The 12172-nt window shown below is 40.8% G+C and overlaps 1 protein-coding gene across 1 annotated transcript; it reads left to right on the plus strand.

Moving 5' to 3' along the window:
• Window positions 1-195: 195 nt before the first annotated feature.
• On the plus strand, window positions 196-2961 carry LOC120950750 (uncharacterized). Its single transcript, XM_040369019.2, has 5 exons — window positions 196-325; window positions 393-509; window positions 583-873; window positions 1500-1616; window positions 1700-2961. The coding sequence occupies exons 1-5, from the start codon at window positions 224-226 to the stop codon at window positions 2018-2020; spliced, it is 948 nt and encodes a 315-aa protein (XP_040224953.2). The 5' UTR covers window positions 196-223; the 3' UTR covers window positions 2021-2961.
• Window positions 2962-12172: the final 9211 nt, after the last annotated feature.

A 12172-nucleotide genomic window follows, 5' to 3' on the forward strand; every position in this document is an offset into this window, starting at 1 on the left:
CTCAGTGAAACAATAAAATCGGGATGGATTGGAACGAATTAAGAACAATTTCAAAATGTTAGAAGAACAATTTCGAAGAGCATCCGCATAGAATCAATTCGTAATGCTGCAAGTAAATGGATATTACATTTAACCATACTTCCTATAGAATGTGTATAAATTATTGAACATTTTAATTCATCCAATATCACTGAGGAACGCCATTCCATCCCAAAGCATCACGATGGAGTGGAATTGGACCTTTCTTTTCCGTAGCTTCCTGTTATTGACTCTTCACTTGCTTCCACAATCAGCGGCGGACGACTGCATCGACATGGACCTGCATGTAAGCTTCAGCGTCTTCCACAACCCCCTGTGTAACATTTAAACCAGCTAAGCAATGTCTCTTTCAGTCAATGGAAGTCGCCCGCTGCTGCCGATACGAACCCATCAGCACGGAGGAGGTGGCCGAAAAGTGCTACCAAGAGTTGGCTCCGAATATCCCTCCGAACTCATCCGATTTCCCCGTGGTATGTCGGGTCAGGTCGTGGACATAAAACATTCAATACCCTTTTTTAACGCTTCTTCTTTGCATCTACCAAGTGCTTCATCGACTGTTCCTACCGCCAGATGGGCTACATAACGAACGAAGCGAACGAAATCGATCAGTCAAAGTATGGTCAATTTCTAGCGGGATTCGATACCGCTTTCAAGATTGCCGTGGAAAGGGCGGTGGCTGCTTGTGCAACGGTACAGGAGGACATTCGGCGTGATGTGGCGAACGTGCCCTCGAAGTGTAATGCATTTGCGCTGCTGTTCCACGTGTGCGTTACGCAGATAACGCTGAAGCACTGTCCCGACGATCGGTGGACGGCGAGCGAAATCTGTGGCAAGGTTAGAATGGGTGTACCACCCTGTGCCTAGGGGATTGTTAAAATGCAATGAAAATTAAATAAAGGTGTAAGCATGCATAAGCTGGATGGTACAAAGTGCTACAGCACGTAGTATGGGTGGAGTTGACACGAGAGAATGTAAATGAGAGGCCACCAATACATAGGGTTTCTAGTATTCTTACATCCAATTAATGTTGTAGTAAACGTTGATTGTTACTAACACTTAAAGCCGACTGAATTCAATACTCAGGTGTAAATCCTTCACCCAAGCGATTTGAATCACTCCAAATGCACGTGGCGCTTCGTTGGTTGATCGTGCTGGGATGAGTTACCAGCACGTTGCCGCGAGCCAGCTTATCGCGATACTCTAGTCACATCCTGCTTCAAACCGTCACACTATAAATGCGCTCAATTTCTTCGACCGTGAAAACAGTTTGCGACTATGGACCTCCACGAAATGTGTCACCGTGGTACGTTGCTACTGAGCAGTTTGCTGCTGCTAAGCTTTCAGCGTGGTTGGCAAACGCTGGCCGAGGAGGACTGTATGGAGCTGAAGGTTTACGTGAGTCACAATACAAACCCAGGCCGGACTTTTTCAAACTTACTTGCCTTTCCCCTTTCTTACAGTCCATTAAGGTAGCCTCCTGCTGCCAGCTGGAAGCGTTCTTAACTCTACCGACGTACGGGAATTGTTTGCAAACTATGGCCGAAAAGTATCCCGATGCTGTATGGCAGGGAACGGTGGTAAGAAGAGATTTTAAAAGATTGATTTGGGTAACTTTGTACTCTTCACTCCATATCGCTTCTTTCATTCCTACTTTGCGCAGTGTGCCTTCGATTGTACGTATCGGGAGATGGGTATACTGACGGGTGTGGATGACATTAACGTGGAACAGATCAGCACCAACCAAGCGGGGTACGATCAGGCGTACCAAGAGGCGATTGCCAAAGCGGTCACTGCCTGCATGGCACAGAAGGATAAGATACGCGAGGAGGCTGATGTGGTCCAGTCGGAGTGTAGTATGTTTGCGGTCAAGTTTCACGCCTGTGTTTCACTGGAAACGATGAGGAACTGTCCCGCCGAACGGTGGGACTCGAGTGTGTTGTGCGAAAAGGTGCGGAGTGGGGTGACCGTGTGTCCACTGTGAACAGGCAAGCCTGTAAAGCTTGTTGTCAGTGAAAAGTACAGTGAGAAGGTTTGAGGAGCTCAGTGTAATAAAGCAGTACAATATAATCTACACATTTTATTTGTTGGGATAATTGGATTTTTTGCTATAATTTACACACACTCATTGCTACCTAGATCATTACTATTCGTAGGGGAAGGTAGGTAAAGACGGACACTGCGGGTAAGATGGACACTTCTCATAAATGCATGAAAAAGGTAATTTTCGAGTAATTCAACAATGTAGAATCCAAACTGAAGGTAAAACAACACATTTGAGAACATTTTTGGCATAATATATATAAAATTGGTTAAATCCACGAACAAAACAAATTTTCAATCATGTGCACCCTTGTGGATCTAATTTGACTACTGCCGATCTTAAGCTCTACAACTTGTATTGTTTATATTTCCGGAAGTTTTAATTCATGAATGGGTTGTCGTGATCATTAATGAAAAAACTGGCGAAAGAACGAGGATAAAAGCAATATAAAATATTGTTTTCTGGTGGTTTAAACATTCTGACATCAAAGCGGGAAAGACGGACACCTTGTTGTAGGGAAAGATGGACACCGAATTTATTGATTTTTTTACTTCTTATATCAATAGGTGATGAATAAATTTCTTCAAATACCTTAAATAAGGGTATTCCGATGCTATAAATCAATCAGTAACTAGAGAAAGTATTGAAATAAGCGAGAAATGAAACACCGGTCAAAATAGTAGCCATTCGTTATGCTATTACTCGCTCAACGCTGATGAGGCGCTTCACGAAATCCAATATCTTCTCAAGACTTGGACAACTTTAAGCAATAAAAAGATGAGACATTTATACGACATTGTTCAGGAATAGATGAGAAATTCTATGGGATTACAAAAATCAAATGTTGAATTTTGACATGGTGGAAAATGGATTAAACTATGAACAAGTCCCTCATAAATATTGGGGTTGTGGACTTTTTGCGGAATAATTTTCTAAAAGGAAGTTCTAGACTGTTGTTCTGTAAGCTAGAGCAACGTCAGCTGTAAGTGCGCGATATGTCAATAATGCTTTAGATGCTGCATTCTACGATATATTACAAGCGCCGTTTACAATTCCTAAATTCATGGGTGAATGAATCACCGTTGCAATAGACCAAGAATTGGTTTATAAACGTACCAGGACGTGGAAAGCGATAGAATTTGTTAAAATATTGTAAAACTCTTCACTTTCTAACCTTTTTTACAGGTGTCCATCTTAACCTTCATGGTGTCCATCTTTCCCATATCAGGTGTCCGTCTTACCCGAACATTTCAAAACTGCACGAAAAAAACATGTTTTTCATTCATGAAAAAAACGCAAAAATCGAAGGAAACTTAAAAATTTTAACACATTTTCTGATAAAACATGAGTGTAAGATAATCTACGATTGTCGCAAAAAGTTCTGCGATTGTCGCAAAAACTTTTGCGATTGTCGCAAAAACTTCTGCGACTCTTGCGATTGTCGCAAAAACTTCTGCGACTTTCGCGATTGTCGCAAAAACTTTTGCGACTTTTGCGATTGTCGCAAAAACTTTTGCGACTTTTGCGATTGTTGCAAAAACTTTTGCGATTGTCGCAAAAACTTCTGCGACTTTTGCGATTGTCGCAAAAACTTTTGCGACTTTTGCGATTGTCGCAAAAACTTTTGCGATTGTCGCAAAAACTTTGGCAACTTTTGCGATTGTCGCAAAAACTTTTGCGACTTTTGCGATTGTCGCAAAAACTTTTGCGACTTTTGCGATTGTCGCAAAAACTTCTGCGACTTTTGCGATTGTCGCAAAAACTTTTGCGACTTTTGCGATTGTCGCAAAAACTTTTTGCGACTTTTGGGATTGTCGCAAAAACTTCTGCGACTTTTGCGATTGTCGCAAAAACTTCTGCGACTTTTGCGATTGTCGCAAAAACTTCTGCGACTTTTGCGATTGTCGCAAAAACTTCTGCGACTTTTGCGCTTGTCGCAAAAAATTCTGCGACTTTTGCGATTGTCGCAAAAACTTTTGCGACTTTTGCGATTGTCGCAAAAACTTTTGCGACTTTTGCGATTGTCGCAAAAACTTGCGATTGTCGCAAAAACTTTTGCGACTTTTGCGATTGTCGCAAAAACTTTTGCAACTTTTGCGATTGTCGCAAAAACTTTTGCGACTTTTGCGATTGTCGCAAAAACTTTTGCGATTGTCGCAAAAACTTTTGCGACTTTTGCGATTGTCGCAAAAACTTTTGCGACTTTTGCGATTGTCGCAAAAACTTTTGCGACTTTTGCGATTGTCGCAAAAACTTTTGCGACTTTTGTGATTGTCGCAAAAACTTTTGCGACTTTTGCGATTGTCGCAAAAACTTCTGCGACTTTTGCGATTGTCGCAAACTTTTGCGACTTTTGCGATTGTCGTAAAAACTTTTGCGACTTTTGCGATTGTCACAAAAACTTTTGCGACTTTTGCGATTGTCGCAAAAACTTTTGCGATTGTCGCAAAAACTTTTGCGACTTTTGCGATTGTCGCAAAAACTTTTGCGACTTTTGCGATTGTCGCAAAAACTTTTGCGACTTTTGCGATTGTCGCAAAAACTTTTGCGACTTTTGCGATTGTCGTAAAAACTTTTGCGACTTTTGCGATTGTCGCAAAAACTTCTGCGATTGTCGCAAAAACTTTTGCAACTTTTGCGATTGTCGCAAAAACTTTTGCGACTTTTGCGATTGTCGCAAAAACTTTTGCGACTTTTGCGATTTTCGCAAAAATTTTTGCGACTTTTGCGATTGTCGCAAAAACTTTAGCGATTGTCGCAAAATCTTTTGCGATTGTCGCAAAAACTTTTGCGACTTTTGCGATTGTCGCAAAAACTTCTGCGACTTTTGCGATTGTCGCAAAAACTTTTGCGACTTTTGCGATTGTCGCAAAATCTTTTGCGATTGTCGCAAAAACTTCTGCGACTTTTGCGATTGTCGCAAAAACTTTTGCGACTTTTGCGATTGTCGCAAAATCTTTTGCGATTGTCGCAAAAACTTCTGCGACTTTTGCGATTGTCGCAAAAACTTTTGCGACTTTTGCGATTGTCGCAAAAACTTTTGCGACTTTTGCGATTGTCGCAAAAACTTCTGCGACTTTTGCGATTGTCGCAAAAACTTCTGCGACTTTTGCGATTGTCGCAAAATCTTTTGCGATTGTCGCAAAAACTTCTGCGACTTTTGCGATTGTCGCAAAAACTTTTGTGACTTTTGCGATTGTCGCAAAAACTTTTGCGACTTTTGCGATTGTCGCAAAATCTTTTGCGACTTTTGCGATTGTCGCAAAAACTTCTGCGACTTTTGCGATTGTCGCAAAAACTTTTGCGACTTTTGCGATTGTCGCAAAAACTTCTGCGACTTTTGCGATTGTCGCAAAAACTTCTGCGACTTTTGCGATTGTCGCAAAAACTTTTGCGATTGTCGCAAAATTTTTTGCGATTGTCGCAAAAACTTTTGCGACTTTTGCGATTGTCGCAAAAACTTTTGCGATTGTCGCAAAAAATTCTGCGACTTTTGCGATTGTCGCAAAAACTTTTGCGACTTTTGCGATTGTCGCAAAAACTTTTGCGACTTTTGCGATTGTCGCAAAAACTTTTGCGACTTTTGCGATTGTCGCAAAAACTTTTGCGACTTTTGCGATTGTCGCAAAAACTTCTGCGACTTTTGCGATTGTCGCAAAAACTTTTGCGATTGTCGCAAAAACTTTTGCGATTGTCGCAAAAACTTTTGCGACTTTCGCGATTGTCGCAAAAACTTCTGCGACTTTTGCGATTGTCGCAAAAACTTCTGCGACTTTTGCGATTGTCACAAAATCTTTTGCGACTTTTGCGATTGTCGCAAACACTTTTGCGATTGTCGCAAAAACTTTTGCGACTTTTGCGATTGTCGCAAAAACTTTTGCGATTGTCGCAAAAAACTTCTGCGACTTTTGCGATTGTCGCAAAAACTTTTGCGACTTTTGCGATTGTCGCAAAAACTTTTGCGACTTTTGCGATTGTCGCAAAATCTTTTGCAATTGTCGCAAAAACTTTTGCGACTTTTGCGATTGTCGCAAAAACTTCTGCGATTGTCGCAAAAACTTTTGCGACTTTTGCGATTGTCGCAAAAACTTTTGCGACTTTTGCGATTGTCGCAAAAACTTCTGCGACTTTTGCGATTGTCGCAAAATCTTTTGCGATTGTCGCAAAAACTTCTGCGACTTTTGCGATTGTCGCAAAAACTTTTGTGACTTTTGCGATTGTCGCAAAAACTTTTGCGACTTTTGCGATTGTCGCAAAATCTTTTGCGACTTTTGCGATTGTCGCAAAAACTTCTGCGACTTTTGCGATTGTCGCAAAAACTTTTGCGACTTTTGCGATTGTCGCAAAAACTTCTGCGACTTTTGCGATTGTCGCAAAATCTTTTGCGATTGTCGCAAAAACTTCTGCGACTTTTGCGATTGTCGCAAAAACTTTTGTGACTTTTGCGATTGTCGCAAAAACTTTTGCGACTTTTGCGATTGTCGCAAAATCTTTTGCGACTTTTGCGATTGTCGCAAAAACTTCTGCGACTTTTGCGATTGTCGCAAAAACTTTTGCGACTTTTGCGATTGTCGCAAAAACTTCTGCGATTTTTGCGATTGTCGCAAAAACTTCTGCGACTTTTGCGATTGTCGCAAAAACTTTTGCGATTGTCGCAAAAACTTCTGCGACTTTTGCGATTGTCGCAAAAACTTCTGCGACTTTTGCGATTGTCGCAAAAACTTTTGCGACTTTTGCGATTGTCGCAAAAACTTTTGCGATTGTCGCAAAAACTTTTGCGACTTTTGCGATTGTCGCAAAAACTTCTGCGACTTTTGCGATTTTCGCAAAATCTTCTGCGACTTTTGCGATTGTCGCAAAAACTTTTGCGACTTTTGCGATTGTCGCAAAATCTTTTGCGATTGTCGCAAAAACTTCTGCGACTTTTGCGATTGTCACAAAAACTTTTGCGACTTTTGCGATTGTCGCAAAAACTTTTGCGACTTCTGCGATTGTCGCAAAAACTTTTGCGACTTCTGCGATTGTCGCAAAAACTTTTGCGATTGTCGCAAAAACTTCTGCGATTTTCGCAAAAACTTTTGCGACTTTTGCGTTTGTCGCAAAAACTTCTGCGACTTTTGCGATTGTCGCAAAAACTTCTGCGACTTTTGCGATTGTCGCAAAAACTTCTGCGATTGTCGCAAAAACTTCTGCGACTTTTGCGATTGTCGCAAAAACTTTTGCGACTTTTGCGATTGTCGCAAAAACTTTTGCGACTTTTGCGATTGTCGCAAAAACTTTTGCGATTGTCGCAAAAACTTTTGCGACTTTTGCGATTGTCGCAAAAACTTTTGCGACTTTTGCGATTGTCGCAAAAACTTTTGCGACTTTTGCGATTGTCGTAAAAACTTTTGCGATTGTTGCAAAATCTTTTGCGATTGTCGCAAAAACTTCTGCGACTTTTGCGATTGTCGCAAAAACTTTTGCGATTGTCGCAAAAACTTTTGCGACTTTTGCGATTGTCGCAAAAACTTTTGCGACTTTTGCGATTGTCGCAAAAACTTTTGCGACTTTTGCGATTGTCGCAAAAACTTTTGCGACTTTTGCGATTGTCGCAAAAACTTTTGCGATTGTCGCAAAAACTTCTGCGACTTTTGCGATTGTCGCAAAAATTTTTGCGACTTTTGCGATTGTCGCAAAAACTTCTGCGACTTTTGCGATTGTCGCAAAAACTTCTGCGACTTTTGCGATTGTCGTAAAAACTTCTGCGATTGTCGCAAAAACTTTTGCGACTTTTGCGATTGTCGCAAAAACTTTTGCGACTTCTGCGATTGTCGCAAAAACTTTTGCGATTGTCGCAAAAACTTCTGCGATTTTCGCAAAAACTTTTGCGACTTTTGCGATTGTCGCAAAAACTTCTGCGACTTTTGCGATTGTCGCAAAAACTTCTGCGACTTTTGCGATTGTCGCAAAAACTTCTGCGATTGTCGCAAAAACTTTTGCGACTTTTGCGATTGTCGCAAAAACTTTTGCGACTTTTGCGATTGTCGCAAAATCTTTTGCGATTGTCGCAAAAACTTTTACGACTTTTGCGATTGTCGCAAAATCTTTTGCGATTGTCGCAAAAACTTTTGCGACTTTTGCGATTGTCGCAAAAACTTTTGCGACTTTTGCGATTGTCGCAAAAACTTCTGCGACTTTTGCGATTGTCGCAAAAACTTCTGCGACTTTTGCGATTGTCGCAAAAACTTTTGTGACTTTTGCGATTGTCGCAAAAACTTTTGCGATTGTCGAAAACATTTTGCGACTTTTGCGATTGTCGCAAAAACTTTTGCGACTTTTGCGATTGTCGCAAAAACTTCTGCGACTTTTGCGATTGTCGCAAAAACTTTTGCGACTTTTGCGATTGTCGCAAAAACTTTTGCGACTTTTGCGATTGTCGCAAAAACTTTTTGCGACTTTTGCGATTATCGCAAAAACTTCTGCGACTTTTGCGATTGTCGCAAAAACTTCTGCGATTGTCGCAAAAACTTCTGCGACTTTTTGCAATTGTTGCAAAAACTTCTGCGACTTTTGCGATTGTCGCAAAAACTTTTGCGATTGTCGCAAAAACTTTTGCGATTGTCGCAAAAACTTTTGCGACTTTTGCGATTATCGCAAAAACTTCTGCGACTTTTACGATTGTCGCAAAAACTTTTGCGACTTTTGCGATTGTCGCAAAAACTTTTGCGACTTTTGCGATTGTCGCAAAAACTTCTGCGACTTTTGCGATTGTCGCAAAAACTTCTGCGATTGTCGCAAAAACTTTTGCGATTGTCGCAAAAACTTTTGCGACTTTTGCGATTGTCGCAAAAACTTTTGCGACTTTTGCGATTGTCGCAAAAACTTCTGCGACTTTTGCGATTGTCGCAAAAACTTTTGCGACTTTTGCGATTGTCGCAAAATCTTTTGCGATTGTCGCAAAAACTTCTGCGACTTTTGCGATTGTCGCAAAAACTTTTGCGATTGTCGCAAAAACTTTTGCGATTGTCGCAAAAACTTTTGCGACTTTTGCGATTGTCGCAAAAACTTTTGCGACTTTTGCGATTGTCGCAAAAACTTTTGCGACTTTTGCGATTGTCGCAAAAACTTCTGCGACTTTTGCGATTGTCGCAAAAACTTTTGCGACTTTTGCGATTGTCGCAAAAACTTTTGCGACTTTTGCGATTGTCGCAAAAACTTTTGCGACTTTTGCGATTGTCGCAAAAACTTCTGCGACTTTTGCGATTGTCGCAAAAACTTTTGCGACTTTTGCGATTGTCGCAAAAACTTTTGCGACTTTTGCGATTGTCGCAAAAGTTTTTGCGACAATCGCAAAAGTCGCAGAAGTTTTTGCGACAATCGCAAAAGTCGCAAAAGTTTTTGCGACAATCGCAAAAGTCGCAAAAGTTTTTGCGACAATCGCAAAAGTCGCAAAAGTTTTTGCGACAATCGCAAAAGTCGCAGAAGTTTTTGCGACAATCGCAAAAGTCGCAAAAGTTTTTGCGACAATCGCAAAAGTCGCAAAAGTTTTTGCGACAATCGCAAAAGTCGCAAAAGTTTTTGCGACAATCGCAAAAGTTTTTGCGACAATCGCAAAAGTCGCAGAAGTTTTTGCGACAATCGCAAAAGATTTTGCGACAATCGCAAAAGTCGCAAAAGTTTTTGCGACAATCGCAAAAGTCGCAGAAGTTTTTGCGACAATCGCAAAAGTCGCAAAAGTTTTTGCGACAATCGCAAAAGTCGCAAAAGTTTTTGCGACAATCGCAAAAGTTTTTGCGACAATCGCAGAAGTTTTTGCGACAATCGCAAAAGTCGCAGAAGTTTTTGCGACAATCGCAAAAGTCGCAAAAGTTTTTGCGACAATCGCAAAAGTCGCAAAAGTTTTTGCGACAATCGTAAAAGTCGCAGAAGTTTTTGCGACAATCGCAAAAGTCGCAAAAGTTTTTGCGACAATCGCAAAAGTTTTTGCGACAATCGCAAAAGTTTTTGCGACAATCGCAAAAGTTTTTGCGACAATCGCAAAAGTCGCAGAAGTTTTTGCAACAATTGCAAAAAGTCGCAGAAGTTTTTGCGACAATCGCAAAAGTCGCAGAAGTTTTTGCGACAATCGCAGAAGTTTTTGCGACAATCGCAAAAGTCGCAGAAGTTTTTGCGATAATCGCAAAAGTCGCAAAAAGTTTTTGCGACAATCGCAAAAGTCGCAAAAGTTTTTGCGACAATCGCAAAAGTCGCAAAAGTTTTTGCGACAATCGCAAAAGTCGCAGAAGTTTTTGCGACAATCGCAAAAGTCGCAAAAGTTTTTGCGACAATCGCAAAAGTCGCAAAATTTTTTCGACAATCGCAAAAGTTTTTGCGACAATCGCAAAAGTCACAAAAGTTTTTGCGACAATCGCAAAAGTCGCAGACGTTTTTGCGACAATCGCAAAAGTCGCAGAAGTTTTTGCGACAATCGCAAAAGTCGCAAAAGTTTTTGCGACAATCGCAAAAGTCGCAAAAGTTTTTGCGACAATCGCAAAAGATTTTGCGACAATCGCAAAAGTCGTAAAAGTTTTTGCGACAATCGCAAAAGATTTTGCGACAATCGCAAAAGTCGCAAAAGTTTTTGCGACAATCGCAAAAGTCGCAGAAGTTTTTGCGACAATCGCAAAAGTCGCAAAAGTTTTTGCGACAATCGCAAAAGTCGCAAAAGTTTTTGCGACAATCGCAAAAGTCGCAAAAGTTTTTGCGACAATCGCAAAAGTCGCAGAAGTTTTTGCGACAATCGCAAAAGTCGCAAAAGTTTTTGCGACAATCGCAAAAGTCGCAAAAGTTTTTGCGACAATCGCAAAAGTCGCAAAAGTTTTTGCGACAATCGCAAAAGTTTTTGCGACAATCGCAAAAGTCGCAGAAGTTTTTGCGACAATCGCAAAAGATTTTGCGACAATCGCAAAAGTCGCAAAAGTTTTTGCGACAATCGCAAAAGTCGCAGAAGTTTTTGCGACAATCGCAAAAGTCGCAAAAGTTTTTGCGACAATCGCAAAAGTCGCAAAAGTTTTTGCGACAATCGCAAAAGTTTTTGCGACAATCGCAGAAGTTTTTGCGACAATCGCAAAAGTCGCAGAAGTTTTTGCGACAATCGCAAAAGTCGCAAAAGTTTTTGCGACAATCGCAAAAGTCGCAAAAGTTTTTGCGACAATCGTAAAAGTCGCAGAAGTTTTTGCGATAATCGCAAAAGTCGCAAAAGTTTTTGCGACAATCGCAAAAGTTTTTGCGACAATCGCAAAAGTTTTTGCGACAATCGCAAAAGTTTTTGCGACAATCGCAAAAGTCGCAGAAGTTTTTGCAACAATTGCAAAAAGTCGCAGAAGTTTTTGCGACAATCGCAAAAGTCGCAGAAGTTTTTGCGACAATCGCAGAAGTTTTTGCGACAATCGCAAAAGTCGCAGAAGTTTTTGCGATAATCGCAAAAGTCGCAAAAAGTTTTTGCGACAATCGCAAAAGTCGCAAAAGTTTTTGCGACAATCGCAAAAGTCGCAAAAGTTTTTGCGACAATCGCAAAAGTCGCAGAAGTTTTTGCGACAATCGCAAAAGTCGCAAAAGTTTTTGCGACAATCGCAAAAGTCGCAAAATTTTTTCGACAATCGCAAAAGTTTTTGCGACAATCGCAAAAGTCACAAAAGTTTTTGCGACAATCGCAAAAGTCGCAGACGTTTTTGCGACAATCGCAAAAGTCGCAGAAGTTTTTGCGACAATCGCAAAAGTCGCAAAAGTTTTTGCGACAATCGCAAAAGTCGCAAAAGTTTTTGCGACAATCGCAAAAGATTTTGCGACAATCGCAAAAGTCGTAAAAGTTTTTGCGACAATCGCAAAAGATTTTGCGACAATCGCAAAAGTCGCAAAAGTTTTTGCGACAATCGCAAAAGTCGCAAAAGTTTTTGCGACAATCGCAGAAGTTTTTGCGACAATCGCAAAAGTCGCAGAAGTTTTTGCGACAATCGCAAAAGTCGCAGAAGTTTTTGCGACAATCGCAAAAGTCGCAAAAGTTTTTGCGAAAATCGCAGAAGTTTTTGCGACAATCGCAAAAGTTTTTGCGACAATCGCAGAAGTCGCAAA

The sequence above is a fragment of the Anopheles coluzzii genome, chromosome 2, assembly GCF_943734685.1.
Source record: "Anopheles coluzzii chromosome 2, AcolN3, whole genome shotgun sequence".
Lineage (NCBI taxonomy): Eukaryota > Metazoa > Arthropoda > Insecta > Diptera > Culicidae > Anopheles > Anopheles coluzzii.

Excerpts from the sequence above, each read along its gene's own strand:
- LOC120950750 (XM_040369019.2), top strand. The coding sequence starts at position 224 with ATGGAGTGGAATTGGACCTTTCTTTTCCGTAGCTTCCTGTTATTGACT. Across the intron at positions 326-392 it reads GCATCGACATGGACCTGCAT|TCAATGGAAGTCGCCCGCTG; the intron begins GTAAGCTTCAGC and ends TGTCTCTTTCAG. Across the intron at positions 510-582 it reads ACTCATCCGATTTCCCCGTG|TGCTTCATCGACTGTTCCTA; the intron begins GTATGTCGGGTC and ends GCATCTACCAAG.